The sequence below is a fragment of the Polypterus senegalus genome, chromosome 7 (genome assembly GCF_016835505.1).
Source record: "Polypterus senegalus isolate Bchr_013 chromosome 7, ASM1683550v1, whole genome shotgun sequence".
Classification (NCBI taxonomy): Eukaryota; Metazoa; Chordata; class Cladistia; order Polypteriformes; family Polypteridae; genus Polypterus; species Polypterus senegalus.
Genome location: NC_053160.1, coordinates 98,677,693 through 98,695,942, shown reverse-complemented (window position 1 = coordinate 98,695,942; position 18,250 = coordinate 98,677,693). Strand labels below are relative to the sequence as shown.

The following is an 18,250-nucleotide window of genomic DNA, read 5'->3' as shown; positions in this document are numbered from 1 at the left end:
ACATGCTTATCAGGTTCAACTGAATCTAGGGTGACAAGAAGTTCTGTGGTTTTAGAGACAGACCTATATATATATATATATATATATATATATATATATATATATATACAGCAACAATAATGGCATATGAAATGGGCCAATAAATAACCAGATATGTAATGAGTCTCGAGCGGCACGGTGGTAGCGCTGCTGCCTCGCAGTTAGGAGACCTGGGTTCGCTTCCTGGGTCTTCCCTGCGTGGAGTTTGCATGTTCTCTCTGTGTCTGCGTGGGTTTACTCCAGCTTCCTCCCACAGTCCAAAGACATGCAGGTTAGGTGGATTGGCGATTCTAAATTGGCCCTAGTGTGTGCTTGGTGTGTTTGTGTGTGTCTTGCCCGGGATTGGTCCCTGCCTTGTGCCCTGTGTTGGCTGGGATTGGCTCCAGCAGACCCCTGTGACCCTATGTTTGGATTCAGCGGGTTGGAAAATGGATGGATGGTAATGAGTCTCAAACACTCTTGGATGGCCACCATTTTTGTTTTAACTAGTGTCCTGTTTAGCTGTTAATGAAACCCATTATTTACTGTAATTGTGCAGCCCATTATTATTCTCATTTCGTATACACCAATCATTTCTAAAACTGATTTTCTTTTGTCTCAATAAAATGTATATCTTGCTTATGTCAGAGACTCTAGCACAAGTCAAAAAATCCAAAATTTATAGTTGGTGTAAAAAAGCTAAACCATATCAGACTACTTCAAATTGATTACAATTTTCAAAGGTAGAATGACTTTGTGTTACAGCTGGCTCGTAAGTCGCAACATAAAACTGGCACGACACCACATTCTTGGGGAAAACTCCATTTATTTACCCAAAAATAAGAAAAGTTTACATAACAAAACTAGACGTCTAGGAGTGTAAAATAAAATTTTACACGCGCGAGAAATTAATAGAAAAACTAAGAAGAGGGGAAAGAAAACACACAAGCAAACACAAAACCTGAGTCCCCTCCAAAGGTTAAAAACAGGTTTTTATACATCATGACCCTCCCAGAGGCTTAATTAGTGATTAATATCACCTGTTGTTCAGCCAGCGCTTTCACTTCCCGCAAAACCAGCAAAGGAGCAGTACACAGGTGTAACACTTTGAAGAGGTGAATTACATTGAAGAGGTGAGGTAAGGGTACAGTGAGCAGAACAGCCATGTTCAAACAATCTCTCAACAAAGAATTTAGAGCAACATTGTGCTTCAATCAAAGGTACGCAGAGACCCAGTCATTTCTGGTTTACTCCTCAATGGTGAAGAGAGAAAATAATTAACAACCACAATGGGTCTCACAGGACACTGACAAAAAGAAAATGGTAAAGGGCGGAGTCCTAACAAAGATGTTAGATTTTTCTCTACCTTCATTTTCCACAATGGTTTTGTTTTTATGTAAAAGATATACATTGCCAATTACTGTATATTTATTTTTTTGTTTTTTCAGAAGACTTTTTTCCTCGGGTTTCAGCTATGACTGTGGTTTTAGGAATTCTTCTGCCCTTGAGTGTTCTGGCCTTCATGGTGATGACCTTTGCTGCTCTCAGTTTCAAGAATAAAGTTAAAGGTAGCTCTGGTTCTTGTTACTCTACTTAACCAAATTTCTTGAATTGGTTTTATTTTGCCATGTTTGCTATGTGGGCATTATGAATCAATCACAGTCAAATTCATCTGTCTTATACTGTATATACATTCCAAATATGTCTACCTGAAACCTGGCTATCTATACATGTGAGTATCAGATAATGTGTGCAAGCAGGACTAGTATGTGCACTTCCTAAGCTGGAGGGCATTATTGCATTTTGGGCAGGTCACTTCCCTGTTTCCCTACTACACAATTTCACAGCAAAATTGGAAGGATTTTCTGTGACAATCACAGAACACAATCACATCTTAAACCTTTTGATCTCTGTGCCTAATTATTTCTGATGCCCATGTATGCTTGTGTTGATAAAGTAAAATAAAAGTCAGAACTTGTTGGAATCTCATTGTATATTAATCTGTAGCATAACAAAAAATTTGTGTGTTTTTGTTATACTTTGATAATGTTACTGAAGGTCTGTTTTTTGGTTTATTTCCAAAGCTGAACGGCAACGAGCAGAGGCTGGTAAGACAATTTCTTCAATGCTTTCCTAAGGAATGAATATTCATTCAAAATTAATCGAGTACTCCAGTTTGGCAGACAGTAGAAAGTATCTGTTTACTAAATTACTGTGTAGAATAAACATCACTAGGCTAAATGATGCAGAAATCATGCATTGTTTATCATAAGTCAATTTAAAAGGAAGTAACAGAAATATGTCAAATTTCAGACAAAGCAAAACAACAAATTCCAAGATCCATTGGGCTTTCCTAAACTAAGATAGTCATCCTGGCTGTTACATGATTCACTTCTCATACCAATATCATATAAACACTCCCTTCTTTCACCTACTAAACCTTCTCCTCACATTCTCAGGCTTTTTTTAACTCTGTCAGTTCTTACACAACATAATATAATACAATTCTCAGTGTTTTGTAAGAGTGTGGATACAAATACAAAGTCTAAAAAAGTCTAAAAAGTTTAAAGAGGATAGACTGGGATAAGCTTTTAAGTGTGGAGATAGCCAAGGAGCAGTGGAGCAAGTTAAAAAAAAATTGACAGGTAATGCAGGACAGGTACATACCTAAATTTGGAATTAATAGGATATTCAATAAAACTCTGCTGTAGGTTTATAAAGAGTTATAAAAAAAAGCTGTATAATGGGTATAAGACTAATAACTCCAAAGTGAATCGCATGGCGTATGAGAACATGATGGCAACCATTAAGAAGGATATCAGAGAGGCTGAAAGACAGTTGGAGAGGAATATTGTAGATAAGGCGAAAGATGACCGTAAGAGATTATTTCAGTATTTTAGTCGTAAAAGAATAGTCAAGGAGGAGGTGAAATGCATCAAGAATAGTAAAGGGGAATTAAAAGACTTAGACAGTGAAATAGCAGATGCCTACACTTGCATTTTTCTGAAGTCTTCACAACAGTGAAAGTCAGTAACCTCCTAAAGGTAAAAGGGACTACTCATGAGGTTTTGAGAGATTTAGAAATTGTAGGGGAAGTACTGCTCAGATTAAATCTATATAATCTATATAATTGTTAGGTTATATAGCACGATCTGTGGAGTACAAGTCCAAGGAGGTTATGCTCAACCTTTATAATGCACTGGTGAGGCCTCATCTTGAGTACTGTGTACAGTTTTGGTCTCCAGGCTACAAAAAGGACATAGCAGCGCTAGAAAAGGTCCAGAGAAGAGCGACTAGGCTGATTCCAGGTCTACAGGGGTTGAATTATGAGGAAAGATTAAAAGAGCTGAGCCTTTACAGTTTAAGCAAAAGAAGATTAAGAGGTGACATGATTGAAGTGTTTAAAATTATGAAGGGAATTAGTACAGTGGATCGAGACTTGTATTTTAAAATGAGTTCATCAAGAACACAGGGACACAGTTGGAAACTTGTTAAGGGTAAATTTCGCACAAACATTAGGAAGTTTTTCTTTACAGAAAGAATGATAGACACTTGGAATAAGCTACCAAGTAGTGTGTCAGACAGTTAAGACTTTAGGGACTTTCAAAACTCAACTTGATGTATTTTAAGAAGTAAATGGATAGGACTGGCAGGCTTTGTTGGGCTGAATGGCCCATTCTTGTCTAGATTGTTCTAATGTTCTAACACAAATCCCAACTCTAAATTTCTTAAACCTTGGATTGTAAGTACTTTAAGCCCTTGCATGGGTTCAACTCCAGACTTATATCCTGTATCTCACCCAGGATCAGCAATGCTCTCAGGAGTCCTTGAAGGTATCATCCTGAAGATCTCTTTCTTAGCTCATGTATTCTTCAAGACCTCAAGACAAACTTGCCTTTAATGGGAAAAACAACAAGGTTACATAAAGACTATAATAGAAAATAAGAAGTGATAGGTAATACCACGGAAACCACTGAGGTGACCAATTGGAATGAGGAATTTCTGTTAAATTGTGCCCTATCAACCATTGACATTGTTCCATTTTTGAGTCCTTAGAATAATTGCTTTGGTGACATTTCTTATATTTAGCTGATCTACTGCTCCTTGACCGTAGTTGTGTGTATGACATACATAAAGTCAACGATAGCAGGCAAAATGTAACACCTCGCTACAAAAAGTAGTACATAAAGCAACTACTGCCTATGGCTTAGTTGACAGAATTAAATTACTTATCATTTCCCCTGAAAAAGGGTCTGCTCTGAATTTCCAAGGCAAATTTTGGAGATAGTATGCTTAATTTCACAAGAAGTAAATGAATGAAAATAATTGGTAAAGTAGAAATATACAGTACGTAAATAAAATCTTGCTCTTAAATCATATTACATTAATAAAGGACATGTGATGATGTGGAAAATGAGTTTACTTCAATAATTTAATTTGTATATAACAACTCTTAACATTGTTATCTTAAGCAATTTTACTCCACTTTTCCTGTCATATGTTCAATATAATTACTTACTCTTTTGTCTTGGTAGAGTAATATATTGCTCTACTTTCCCCTTTTTTATTATTAATATGTAGCCTTTGTTAGAATGCCTGAAATCTCAGACTTACCACCGTTTATAAGGTACTAGCAAAATACCCGCGATTCGCAGCGGCGAAGTACTGCCTTAAAATTTTTATTAATAAGAAAATTAAACCTTTTTAAACTGAGGGAAAATATACCAATAATTATTTATTAAGATCTCTTTGTATACCACATTGTGAGTTCGGCCCTCCAGTTGTAATATGACCAAGCTGTGCGCTGAGCTTACTCTTGAGCATGCAAGTACAGTTGGCTATGTGAACAGTAATCTTGTTTCAAATCTCACAGCTTGGATTGCTGCTGTCATAATCGGTTTGAGTTTCATGGTTTGTTTCAATTACGACAGTATTTGTAGGACTTGTGTTGAAGAGACATTCGGCATCTGTCAAGCGTTGTAAGTATACAACCGGTTTCATCGATAACTTCACATCCAGCTTTTGAAAGTTTAAACATTCATAAACATCAAAATGTCCACTACTGAAATCGTCACCTGTCAATCTAAGGTATTTAAGAGGCATTGGCGGTTGTCGAAAGGTGTAAAATATTTGGCCATTTCGGTACACTTGGAAGCGACAATCGAACAATTCAGCGGCAGCTATCAACTCACATGCAGATGCATAGGTGAAGGGCTTCTCACTCTTCTAGTGCTCCTGTGTAGTATAATTATCTCTTGTACCGTCATCAGTCCACACCTTGAACCTGTCCCAGTCATTCAATACATAAGACACAATGTTCCTCCGGATATCAAGAGTGAGCCCGATATGGCCGTGCAATATGTAAGAGAGAATGGAAAAGGCAGGTGCCATCTCTGGGAATGGAAACCACTCGGTAAGTGACAGTTCTTTGATCGATGGTGATCACCTCGATAGACATGTTAATGGGGGTACGGTTGGAATGATAAAGGAAATGGGTACCTGAACAATGTAAAGTAAGTCTAAAATACCTAAACAATAACTATCATCGTAATAAATGAACAATAAACCAGCGAAGAAGCCGTGGATTAAATAAAAAGGCTTTAGTTATTAGCATGTGAATCCTGTGGCGAAGCAAGGACGGGAATGTAGAGATTGGAGCGACGGACGGCCTTATATAGGCAGGCAGCCAACAATGCCTCACACAATGACCGAGCTGCAAGCTATGGACATATATATGTACATAAGTAGGATTCAGTTAGCGTTGGGAACCCGCGTACCAAATTTCTTGAAGATTGGCCCATAAGTAACAAAGACCGTTGAAAAGTTCAATATAGCGGCCGACAGTTGCATCATACCACCGAAACAAGTACCAAATTTCAGCCTTCTACCTACACGGGAAGTTGGAAATTAGTGACGTTGGAAACTTCAATATGGTGGCTGACAGTGTCATCATACCACTGAAATAAGTACGTACATCGGTTTCGGTTAGTGCAGGGAAGCCGCCTACCAAATTTCGTGAAGATGGGACCATAAATAAGAAAGTTCAACATGGCGAACGTTGTCAACCGTTATGACCGTTATGTGTAGAATTTCGAAATGAAACCTGCTTAACTTTTGTAAGTAAGCTGTAAGGAATGAGCCTGCCAAATTTCAGCATTCTACCTATACAGGAAGTTGAAGAATTAGTGCTGTTGGAAAGTTCAATATGGCGGCCGACAGTGGCGTCATATCCCCGAAATAAGTACGTACATTGGTTTTGGTTAGCGCAGGGAAGCCACCTACCAAATTTCGTGAAGATGGGGTCAGCCTTCTACCTACACGGGAAGTTGGAAAATTAGTGACGTTGGAAAGTTCAATATGACGGCCGACAATGGCTTCATACCATTGAAATAAGTACGTACATCAGTTTTGGTTAGTGCAGGGAAGCCGCCTACCAAATTTCGTGAAGATGGGGCCATAAATAAGAAAGTTCAACATGGCGAACGTTGTCGACCGTTATGACCGTTACATGTAGAATTTCGAAATGAAACCTGCTTAACTTTTGTAAGTAAGCTGTAAGGAATAAGCCTGCCAAATTTCAGCCTTCTACCTACACGGGAAGTTGGAGAATTAGTGATGAGTGAGTGAGTGAGTGAGTCAGTGAGGGCTTTGCCTTTTATTAGTATAGATTGTACCATATAACTTCTCCCCACCTTCCCTGCTACATGTATAACCTAAGGCAATTAAGTTAGTAGTAAAAGACAAGCAGGAGTTAAGTTACAATTTAAACAATGTATTATTGATAATATTCATAAATAAAAACAATATGCAAAGTACATTTGAGTATTGGCAACCATACAACCTGATAAATGGTGATGTATAGTTTCAGATGGCACACAGACTTGTTAGTTACTTAAAATGTCTCTAGTTAAGGCATCATTTTGTGGTCAGCTTTCTTCAGAACAGGCCGCATGCCTGTCTCAATATGGCTTCTGAGCTGTGCTTTTAATTGTGTTGTCCTTTTCAGTTCTTGGTGTGAGATGGTCTTTCATCAGTTTGGTAAGAACGAGAAAGTGAGGTAAAGCAAGCAAATTTATAGGTTTTCTGTCCAACCCCTAGAGCCAATAGGTCATCATGATACTTAAGGTCTTTTGATACAAGGCAGTTCCAAACAGCCATACTTCAGACCAATGGGGGGGAACAGAAAACCTTCACACCTGCCCTCCAAACCATGTGTTAATGTAAAGCTTGGTAGTTAGGCAGTCAGGCTTCCCTGTGGGGGTTGACTAGGAGTCCTGCAGAGAAATATTAGCCAAACTGGTTTGAGGCACTTCCCCCAACCCTGTCATAAAATTACAAAGAGACTCATTCCTAAAAGGGGGGGAAGGAGTTCTTAAACCATCAAACCATTGCCATTATCGATAATGTAACACCAATATTCCATTGCTTTGTTGCTAAGTTACAAATAAAGTCATACAAAATATTTATCAACTTGTATGCAAAATTTCACATCACGACACTTACCTACCAAGAAATGTTGCTTTTTGTAGTTTGTAAAACTGTCTTTGTGCGAGGTGCTGTGAACCTGTTTCTGGCTATAGGGCTGGACCAATTGGGCCTGAAGTGTTCTCTATAACCTTGGGTTTGTATGTGTGTGTGTGTTTGTGTGTGATCAATCATGTGTTTACACTTCCAGGTCAAGCTTTTTCCAGTTCAGGCTATGTAGTTCATGCCAGAGAAGAGGTACAAAAAAATTAAGTATTATTTCTTTCCTTAAAGTTCAGTCATTTTCAAACCTGCTTAGTCCTGAATAGGGCCATCGAGCCTATCCCACCAGCTAGCAGAGGGCACAAGGAAGGAACAAACCCTGGACAAAATGCAAGCCCCATTGCAGGACAAACACACACACCCCAACCACACTTTAGGGTGAATTTAGTATCACCAATCCACCTAAATTGCATGTTTTAGGACTTTGGTAGGAAATCAGAGTACCAGGAGGAAACCCACATATACACAGGGAGAACATTCAAACTCCACACCGGGGCGATCCGAGATGCAAACCCTTGTCTCCTTACTGAGAGGCAGCAGTGCTACCACTACACCAACATGGCACCCTTCCCTTAAAAGTAGCGTAAGTAATTTGAAAAAAAGAAAAGAGATTAACATCAGGATTAATACCAGGAATGCATCATTCATAAGACATTATGGTGTGACTTGATTTTCATTCACAACTGAAGAGGACTGTGCTAAATTTAAAATGTCACCAATGAAGCCTATGTGTGCACTTTCCACATTGTGAAAAAGAAGCCAGCTTTACGATGCTTCTACTTCAAAAAAAGTGCAGAATCCTGGTGCTGAAAGAACAGACATGTATATGTAGAAAAGCATTTTTTTCAATTGTTTGCTGGCCTTGTGCTGACCAGCACATTCCTGCCCACATGGTGGTTAACGGTGCAGTGCTCATTTTAAGATGGACATTGTGTGTAGTCTATGTATTCTTTCCAGCGTTGTTGTGGCTTGCCCTTTTTCACCCTAAAGTAATTTGATTCTGAACTTGAAGTGTTGCTGTTTCAGCTTAGGCAATTCAAAACCAAAAGAATTTTCTGAGCAGTGGGTGGGTGTAAAGTTTTCCCATGTATTTAACACTTTGATCTATATGGCTGTATTTTGTGAGATGATGACAATATTGGAGGGTATGATAATGACTTGATGCCATTTGTGACATACCAGTACCAGCTCCTCATTATTTGATTGTTTTTGTGAGCTTGCACATCTAGCTAGTCATTAACAAAAGAGAGGCAGACATCTTTAGTTAGGCAAGTTCATGTAAGCATTAGAGAAGTCTGCACACACACAGAAAAATTTTGATATAGCCACACTATTACAGTTCTCTAGTTGACAGTATTTAAATACAATTAAAACAGCAAACACCACATAAAATGTGAGCTTAAAAATAGAAAAAATCATTACAAAAAAATAAGCAATAAAAAGAAAACATGAATTTCCACAAAATGTAAACTTCAAACTACTCCACCTTTCTGAAAGCAAAATAAGACAAGGAAAAAAGTGAGCTAATTAAACAATGAAGTCAATTGCTGGTAAAAATTATCCACCGAGGCTGAAATTGACTCACATGAAAACCTGCAGGGGGTACCAGGGCTGACCTTGTAAACTCTTGTTATACATATGGAGCACAATTGTTGGTGCCTGTGCCTTAGACTTTGGGTCCTTTAATTTACCTATTTGAAATGCATAGTATAGTATTCTCTACAAATTCAGTAGCATCATTTAGCACACTCTCGACATGAATATATCTGCAATGGTAAGAAGTGATTTCATATGTAGTAGAATATTACTGGTAATTGCTTTCTATTTTTGCTGCATTTTTAGAGTATGACGAATTTTCTCAACGTCTTGGTAAGTACGTCTTTTATGTTTACACAGGAAAGGACCCTGTCGTTGGCTGTTTTTGTGGATGTTTGTGTTTTTGATGATCTTATCGGCCTTTCTTTTTGTTATAACTCCTCCTTAACTAAGCCTCCCCTTTTATTTGCTTATAAATGTAAATGGTACCAAGGATAAAAAAGCAATCCTTTGAAACAGTTCATTCCATCCTGCTTTTACAGCTGGAGGCAGATTATATGACTTCTCTGTCAAAACTGATGACTGTAGTTGCTAGATCTCGTTGCCCTAAGGATGTCAGATTATAGAAGTAGGAAACACAAGGGATGACAAATTACCCACCTACATGAAGACTTTCCACCACAGTTTTAAATGTCCTAGGTACTGTGACCTTGCTGCATGGTGACCACTAATTAATATATTAGAAGACAGCGCTGGTGCCTTTACAAATGCTTTCTAGGCATTCTTCTTTTTCCATTCTGCCATGTTATGTCAAAAACAAGATACAGTATCAGACAGATGAGCCTCTGTTCCGTTTGTGCATTTCAGGCATCCATGTTCCTTATTCCTCATGGATGCATTCCATGCATTATACTATTGCTGATAAGTGCTCATCAAAGCCAACCCCTATAATGTAAGACAAAATCAAACCTACTTGATGTAGTTGGGGCAAGTAACACAACAGACTGGTCTGACTGAGTCACTGGCGATGTCAAACTTCATGACAGAGAGTCAATGTTGCACACCTCAACTGCCCCCATGAGCTAAGCATATTTAAATGAACTCTGCGTCTGGAAATTGCTGGGGAAAATCCCATAACATGACACAGTCTTTAGCAGATTCTGGTTATGTACATCATGGCCCCAATTTTTTTTTAATCTAGTTTGATATCAAAAATAAGCAAAACGGTTATAGTTACTGTTAATCTTCATGTTTCCAGTTGACTTATGCCAGCACTGTTAAGTGAATTTTATGAAAATGTTTGCTAATATTATTGTTTTTATACCCAATACAACAGCTGCTGAGAGGCTACGTGTTCAAGATGGTATAAATTTAATTTTATTTTTTTCATAAATTTCTATGTAAATAATCCAGTCAGACTGACTAAAGAAAAATATATTTCTTTTTCAGAATATAAAGAACAGGCTCAAAGTCTCGGTAAATTTTCTCCTTTGTTTTTGTTATAGTGAACATATTGAAAGTTCAGTAGTGCAATTCTATAGATACATTGTCAGAAGAGCAGGCACCATCTGCTTTTTCATAATCCAATTTCTTGATGCTGTTTGTTGTATGCATTTTAGAAATGGGGTCTAGGTAATGAGGGTCTTTCCATGTTAAAACGTGTGAAATTTAAAAAATGGCTTATGATAAGATTGAGTTCTTCTTGTACAACCATAAATGAAATTGCATAATGCAATACTATTGAAATGAAAGGACAGTGTATGAAACAGTAAGGGCAGTGCTGAGTTTAGACACTCGAGCACTTTCTGATAATCAACATATTCTGTTGTATTTCAGAAAAGGTTGATCTGAACAGTTTACATTACTTACATAGTAGGGTCTCATTGTAGCATATTATCAATTTCTTGTCTTACTCTTTAAAATAAATGCAATAAGTATATTTTCCCATGACTTTTGCTTTTTGATAATCTATTGTCCGAATTATTACTAATTTACTGGAACACTAAGGCCTTGTTCACACGGGCGTTAAGTTTTTGGATAAACGAACTTGCTCTGAACGTCCTAGACGTTTATGTTGCATTTTGTGGTGGCGATCGATTGACTTCTACACGGCGTTCGTTTGTCTCCGTCTAACGCCAGCCTGCAGCCCAAATTGTAGTTTGTGTGTTAACCTGTGGAGGCAGTGTCGGGAACTGGATATGAAAGCCCTTGTCGTTTTATTTGAGGTGCCTCCTTTCAATATGGACCATTTTGCTATGTTAGATATTAATCTTCTTGTTTTAAAAATACTCGTAATACGGCGATGTAGGGAGAGAAAAAATCGCCGCCGCTACTGGGTTCATCCTCTGACTGCACAACGTCGGGTTAAAGGAAGTTTTTTGTGCTTTATGAAGAAATGCGAAAATTTCCGCGCAAGTTTTTTAATTACTGTCGGATGTCGGTTTGCACTTTTGATTGTCTGCTGCAGCTGGTGCAATGCCACATTGCACGCCAATCAACCAATATGCGACTTGGTGTTAGCTCCGAAGAGAGACTACTTGTCACTTTGAGGTAAGGAAACAGTAGTCGAGTGTGCGCTTACACCGGTGTTATGCACTGAAATGCCGCACCCCCCCATGGATTGCCCCCTACATAATCGTTATCAAATATTATATTAGAACATAAATTAATAGGTTCATGGTTTACAAATTACATGAGACAATAAAATAAAATAAGCAATATGAAAATATATATCCGGTCCTCCGAAGCGTAAAATAAACGCGCAGAAAACGAACTAGAAGCGGTTTCCTTACGTTCGTTGGGTTTTGAACGCCAAGAAAAAGCTGCATGCAACGTCTTTTTGATGCCGTATAAACGCGCTGCGGACAAACGCACGTCACCAAAGCCCGTGTGAACACTCTCATTGACTCCTACGTAGAAAACACTCGGCGCTTGATCCGCGCTCACCGGACGCTACAAACGCAAAAAAACGCTCGATTTTAACGCCCGTGTGAACAAGGCCCAAGGGCCATATACAATTAAAGAGGAATATTTAACTGCAGTGAGGTCACCTGAGAGGTTTTGAATTGCAGCATAATGCTTCAATAAAGTGCTGAATGGTATTAAAATAAAATTAAGATAATGCTGTCTTTTTCAATTCATAAATAATTTTTAACAGTCGTATTGCTAAATAGATTAACATTCTTTCACCTTATTTACTTATTTCCCAGAACAAAGAAGCATTAAGTTCTAATCCTGTTTAAGTGCTTGTGCTGTTGTTGTATTATTATGTGCATGTCCCTTCACTCAAAAAACAAAGTGCTGCATAGTGAATTTTTTAATAGTATACTTAACTTTCATAGATTTAAAAGTACAATTCGCACCATTCCCTGATTTCCTAACTTTGTTTCAATTACTGTTTTTAGATGCAAGGAATATTCACAAGTTTGCAGGTATTGTAAACATTTTAACTGCACAGTTTTGAATGTTTATTGAACTATTTATAAACACTATATATTTCTATTTCTTACCAGCATACACTAAACCTCACATCAGTTGCTCTTGGTTGTTTTCAGGTAGCTGACATTATATGGGGACACAAACTCACTCAGCATATAGTTTTCTTGCATCCTCCTTTTGTGGTCTAGTGCACAATATTGGGGTTCTGGCCAAGGTTCAGTATTTCAGTTGGGTTTACCTATAGACTTATAATTATGCCTTTGCAAAACTCTTTTTAAGCCATTTTAATGTGCAGTAGGTTTATGTGTATTTCAGGTCACTTTCATATTGCACGGTATAGCTCTACTTCAGCTTCATGGATATCCTATGATACACAGCATTTTCATGTTTACTTTAGGCAAGGCACCCACATTTTGATGTATCAAAGCATCCCTGACGTTGTGCCATAGTCACATAGAAATGGTGTTTTTTCGCACTTTATATTTCACTTATACAGTAATCATTTTATGTATAGTACTGTGCAAGATTAAGAGGCATCCTAGATTTTTATATAAATCTTGTTTTTGATTTTTTTTTTGTCTGTTATATGTGTGTATTTGTGAAAAGAGCAAATTTCAGATTTCTAAATTTTCATTTTTCAAAAAAAATAAAATAAGAAATGTTTGTTTTGCTGAAGACTTTACAGATAAAAAGTTACTCTGGAGATCTGTAGCCCAGTGCTTGAATGAGCAAACATAACAAACAGGTGCTAAGCCAAACTAATTTACTGAAACTAAAATGGGTCTACAAAGAGTACAATTGGGCAAAGGAGGACTAAACTAAAAATGAGGGTGTGGAAAGTGTGGAATTTTAAACATCAGATCATAAGTTCTTACACAATGGTTATACTAAGCATATCATCTAAACTCAAAGGGTTCAGCCTGCATTATCAAGGTATCTTCCAAGCAGAATCTTCACATCACACTGTAATTTTTAGATTGGCTCTCTAAGCTCTTCTGTGGAAGCATAAAGGAAAGGACAATACTTATCAGAAGAAGTCTTCATGGAAGAATTGTGACAAGAGCTGTTTCTCCAAGTTGGGAATAAACCTAAACAACTTGCCTGTGCATGAAAACACGAGGACTGTGGTACAGAAAAATGTCAGCAGGTGCTCTGGACTGAGAAGTCAAAAACTGACAATTGTGGTTCTAAGAGAAGACAGTCTGTTGACCAAAGACCTAGAGAACAGAACATTGATGAATGTCTAAAAGCAACAGTGAAGCATGGAGGTGCCTAGGGACTATATTTTTGCAAATGGAGTTAGTGATTTGATCAAAATTGCTGCTGGCTTTTAGGCCAAGAATAATCGCATCAAAAAGAAATTTAACTAACCATGGCATTAAATACAGTGGTGCGAAAAACTATTTGCCCCCTTCCTGATTTCTTATTCTTTTGCATGTTTGTCACACAAAATGTTTCTGATCATCAAACACATTTAACCATTAGTCAAATATAACACAAGTAAACACAAAATGCAGTTTTTAAATGATGGTTTTATTATTTAGGGAGAAAAAAAAATCCAAACCAACATGGCCCTGTGTGAAAAAGTAATTGCCCCTTGTTAAAAATAACCTAACTGTGGTGTATCACACCTGAGTTCAATTTCCGTAGCCACCCCCAGGCCTGATTACTGCCACACCTGTTTCAATCAAGAAATCACTTAAATAGGAGCTGCCTGACACAGAGAAGTACACCAAAAGCACCTCAAAAGCTAGACATCATGCCAAGATCCAAAGAAATTCAGGAACAAATGAGAACAGAAGTAATTGAGATCTATCAGTCTGGTAAAGGTTATAAAGCCATTTCTAAAGCTTTGGGACTCCAGCGAACCACAGTGAGAGCCATTATCCACAAATGGCAAAAACATGGAACAGTGGTGAACCTTCCCAGGAGTGGCCGGCCGACCAAAATTATCCCCAAGAGCACAGAGACGACTCATCCGAGAGGTCACAAAAGACCCCAGGACAACGTCTAAAGAACTGCAGGCCTCACTTGCCTTAATTAAGGTCAGTGTTCACGACTCCACCATAAGAAAGAGACTGGGCAAAAATGGCCTGCATGGCAGATTTCCAAGACGCAAACCACTGTTAAGCAAAAAGAACATTAGGGCTCGTCTCAATTTTGCTAAGAAACATCTCAATGATTGACAAGACTTTTGGGAAAATACCTTGTGGACTGATGAGACAAAAGTTGAACTTTTTGGAAAGCAAATGTCCCGTTACATCTGGTGTAAAAGGAACACAGCATTTCAGAAAAAGAACATCATACCAACAGTAAAATATGGTGGTGGTACTGTGATGGTCTGGGGTTGTTTTGCTGCTTCAGGACCTGGAAGACTTGCTGTGATAGATGGAACCATGAATTCTACTGTCTACCAAAAAATCCTGAAGGAGAATGTCCGGCCATCTGTTCGTCAACTCAAGCTGAAGCGATCTTGGGTGCTGAAACAGGACAATGACCCAAAACACACCAGCAAATCCACCTCTGAATGGCTGAAGAAAAACAAAATGAAGACTTTGGAGTGGCCTAGTCAAAGTCCTGACCTGAATCCAATTGAGATGCTATGGCATGACCTTAAAAAGGCGGTTCATGCTAGAAAACCCTCAAATAAAGCTGAATTACAACAATTCTGCAAAGATGAGTGGGCCAAAATTCCTCCAGAGCGCTGTAAAAGACTCATTGCAAGTTATCGCAAACGCTTGATTGCAGGTATTGCTGCTAAGGGTGGCCCAACCAGTTATTAGGTTCAGGAGGCAATTACTTTTTCACACAGGGCCATGTAGGTTTGGATTTTTTTTTTCTCCCTAAATATTAAAAACCATCATTTAAAAACTGCATTTTGTGTTTACTTGTGTTATATTTGACTAATGGTTAAATGTGTTTGATGATCAGAAACATTTTGTGTGACAAACATGCAAAAGAATAAGAAATCAGGAAGGGGGCAAATAGTTTTTCACACCACTGTATGTGTATTTCGCCACAAGAAGGGCTGCAGTGTAATCAGTTATCCCGGTAATACGCACATTGAGATGTTATGTATAAAAGACAGCCACAGCTTTTAACCTGTTGTAACCTTTTCCTCCTGCTGAACACCTGCTACCTTTAAACTGTGTGCTTACTCCCAATGACTCCTGTATGCTGTTGCTGTCTCATGTTTAAAAAAATATATAGTAACATTATATAAGGGGGCTTATTTTACGTATTAAAATCCTGTTGAGTGATTCTGTGTTTCACAAGGCAAAAGCAGAGTATACCTTCACCTTTGGATTGTTACTCATAACAGAGATGTGTGCCTGGGCAATAACTTCCAGTTTCTAAACAATTAAATCTTGAATGGTCATTTTGGCATTTTGAAAACCTCATATTGAATCTAATCATTTCTTGCTCCTTAGATGAATTGGGGATGTGGGGGGCGACACACATCAGATTTAAATAGGAGGTAGCATAGTCTTTTTAAGTGCTTTGCAGTATGCCTTTCACTGTAATGTTAAATAATTTGGATGTCACAGTAGGCTTTGTGCCCTAGGAATCAAGTTACCCAAACTGTTCTATAACATTTCAATAATTATTTAGCACTCTGATGCTTTTCTGATCATAAATTAGGTCACTGTGATAGTAATTAATGAGAAGAATTCATAATTAATTACAGAATTAAGGTATTTGAGGGGTCCTCTAGAGTGTCTCTTTCTTTTGTACGATTTGGTTCAAAAACTAATCAGCACATTGTAATCTCATAACATACTTAAGATTTCAGTTTGGTATTTTTTTTTGTCCAGCCATTTTAGCTGTAGACTGTCCTGAAGAAACTGTAACACACAGACAGACCCTAAAACATTGGGATCCATCGAAAACAGGAGATTGAAACTTTTGACGAATGTAAAGCTTTCACTCATAACCCATAGAAGATAGGTTATGGTGGGGGATAGCGCAAAGCAAAAATTATTATACTCTACTTTAAAATCTATAAAGAGAATATAGCTGTTTAATATCAATCTATAATATCAATATAATGATATCTTTCACGTAACAAGACACAAATTATAATCGCTTGTTTTGCTGGTGCTATATTTGATCACATGGCATAGTGCGATGCAGATGGTCTTGGGAAGTTTTTTCAGTATTTAATATGGAACGTTTATCTGTATTGAGAACCAGTCTGTATAAAGTTTAATGGATTATCATGAATATAGCACATTAAAGGGGTGTTACTCTTATAGAAGGGAATTAGCTATATATTACTATCAACGCTAACCCTAATTTTCCTCATATTTAAATAAATACTTATATTTAATATGAACTATCACTCTTTTAAAATTTGATCAGAAAGAAAAAATGTAAGCTGTTACTTCACAACCTTGCATAGTTTTTAATTCTATTTGAATATTAATGACAGTATAATGGTATACTTTTTTTTTTTCCACAGAAGATTTAACTCTAGATCCAGAGACGGCACACCCTTACCTTCAAATATCAGAAGACAGAAAACAAGTGAAAAGAGGAGACAAACGTCAGGACCTTCTTGATGGGCCTCAGAGATTTGATGCTTGGGCCTGTGTTCTGAGTACACAGGCGTTCAACAGTGGACGGCACTACTGGGAAGTGGATGTTGGAAATAATATTGACTGGATATTGGGAGTAATGAAAGAAACTGCATTAAGGAAAGGTACAATTGATATGACTCCCAGTCAGGGATACTGGACACTGAAGCAGTATGAAGATCAGTTTACAGCATTGGATAGCATCAGGACCAGCCTCACTTTGAGCATAAGGCCCACAGCCATTGGAATGTATCTGGATTATGAGGAAGGCCAATTTTCTATTTATAATGTGAACAGCAGAACTCTGATCTATACATTTACAGAAAATTTCAGTGAAAACGTTTACCCAGTCTTTAGGACATATGATACCTGCAATTTAAAATTAAGGTTGCCGGTTGAAATAAATTAAAACATGGCTGAACTGTTTGCTAATTGGGATTTTATAAGATATTTTATGCAACAAATGGACCACCACCCTTAAGCTTCAAGATGTGTTGTATCATATTTCCCATTGCGACCTGGAAGATTGTCGGCAGTAATGAAGATTAACGTATTCACTGCACCACTGTGGTTCGTGTATTTAATATGCTATGCACATGCATAAATATGATTTTTCTATATATACAATATATGCATATATATTTCAATTTTGCTTGTTTTCACAATATTACTTGCTTTTCCTGTTTTGTTATGAATTGCTTCTTTGTTTTCATTCTTGTGCGGCATAAATCATTGCAAAAGTGTTTGTTGGACTTTTCCATGAGAAACATTCAGAAGGTTCCTTGTTTTCCTAAAATTTCTAGAAATGGACTAGTTAAGGTCCTAGTTTGACACTGATCAGCTTATTATAACAGAACAGTGTTATCCTAAAGATATAAAACCCCACCTTGGCATTTTGTAATTCCACTGGACCGCAAACAAGCCAGAGCACCACAGCTGCTGATCTGCTTAATCCTGAGACTTTTGACTGGCAATTATCTGCCGCATTTTATGCTCCAAACATCTTAAACACAGGGTGGTGCAGTGGTAGCACTGCTGCCTTGCAGTAAGGAGACCTGAGTTCACTTCCTGGGTCTTCCTTGTGTGGAGTTTGCATATTCTGCCCGTGTCTGCGTGGGTGTCCTCTGAAGTCCAAAGAGATGCAGGTTAGGTGC

The 18,250-nt window shown here is 37.8% G+C and overlaps 1 protein-coding gene across 4 annotated transcripts in view; it reads left to right on the top strand.

The window, feature by feature from the left end:
• LOC120532731 (butyrophilin subfamily 1 member A1-like) overlaps positions 1-18,184 on the top strand; it is a 29,167-nt gene extending 10,983 nt beyond the window's left edge. For 3 of the 4 annotated variants that reach the window (XM_039759049.1, XM_039759046.1, XM_039759045.1), the window contains exons 5-11: positions 1,467-1,586; positions 2,103-2,126; positions 9,388-9,414; positions 10,418-10,444; positions 10,531-10,557; positions 12,486-12,512; positions 16,982-18,184. In XM_039759049.1, the coding sequence (XP_039614983.1) occupies positions 1,467-1,586; positions 2,103-2,126; positions 9,388-9,414; positions 10,418-10,444; positions 10,531-10,557; positions 12,486-12,512; positions 16,982-17,505 (776 nt within the window). In that variant the 3' untranslated portion in view covers positions 17,506-18,184. The remainder of the gene's footprint in view (positions 1-1,466; positions 1,587-2,102; positions 2,127-9,387; positions 9,415-10,417; positions 10,445-10,530; positions 10,558-12,485; positions 12,513-16,981) is intronic. The other variant, XM_039759048.1, reaches the window with a different exon arrangement.
• The last annotated feature ends 66 nt before the right edge of the window (positions 18,185-18,250 follow it).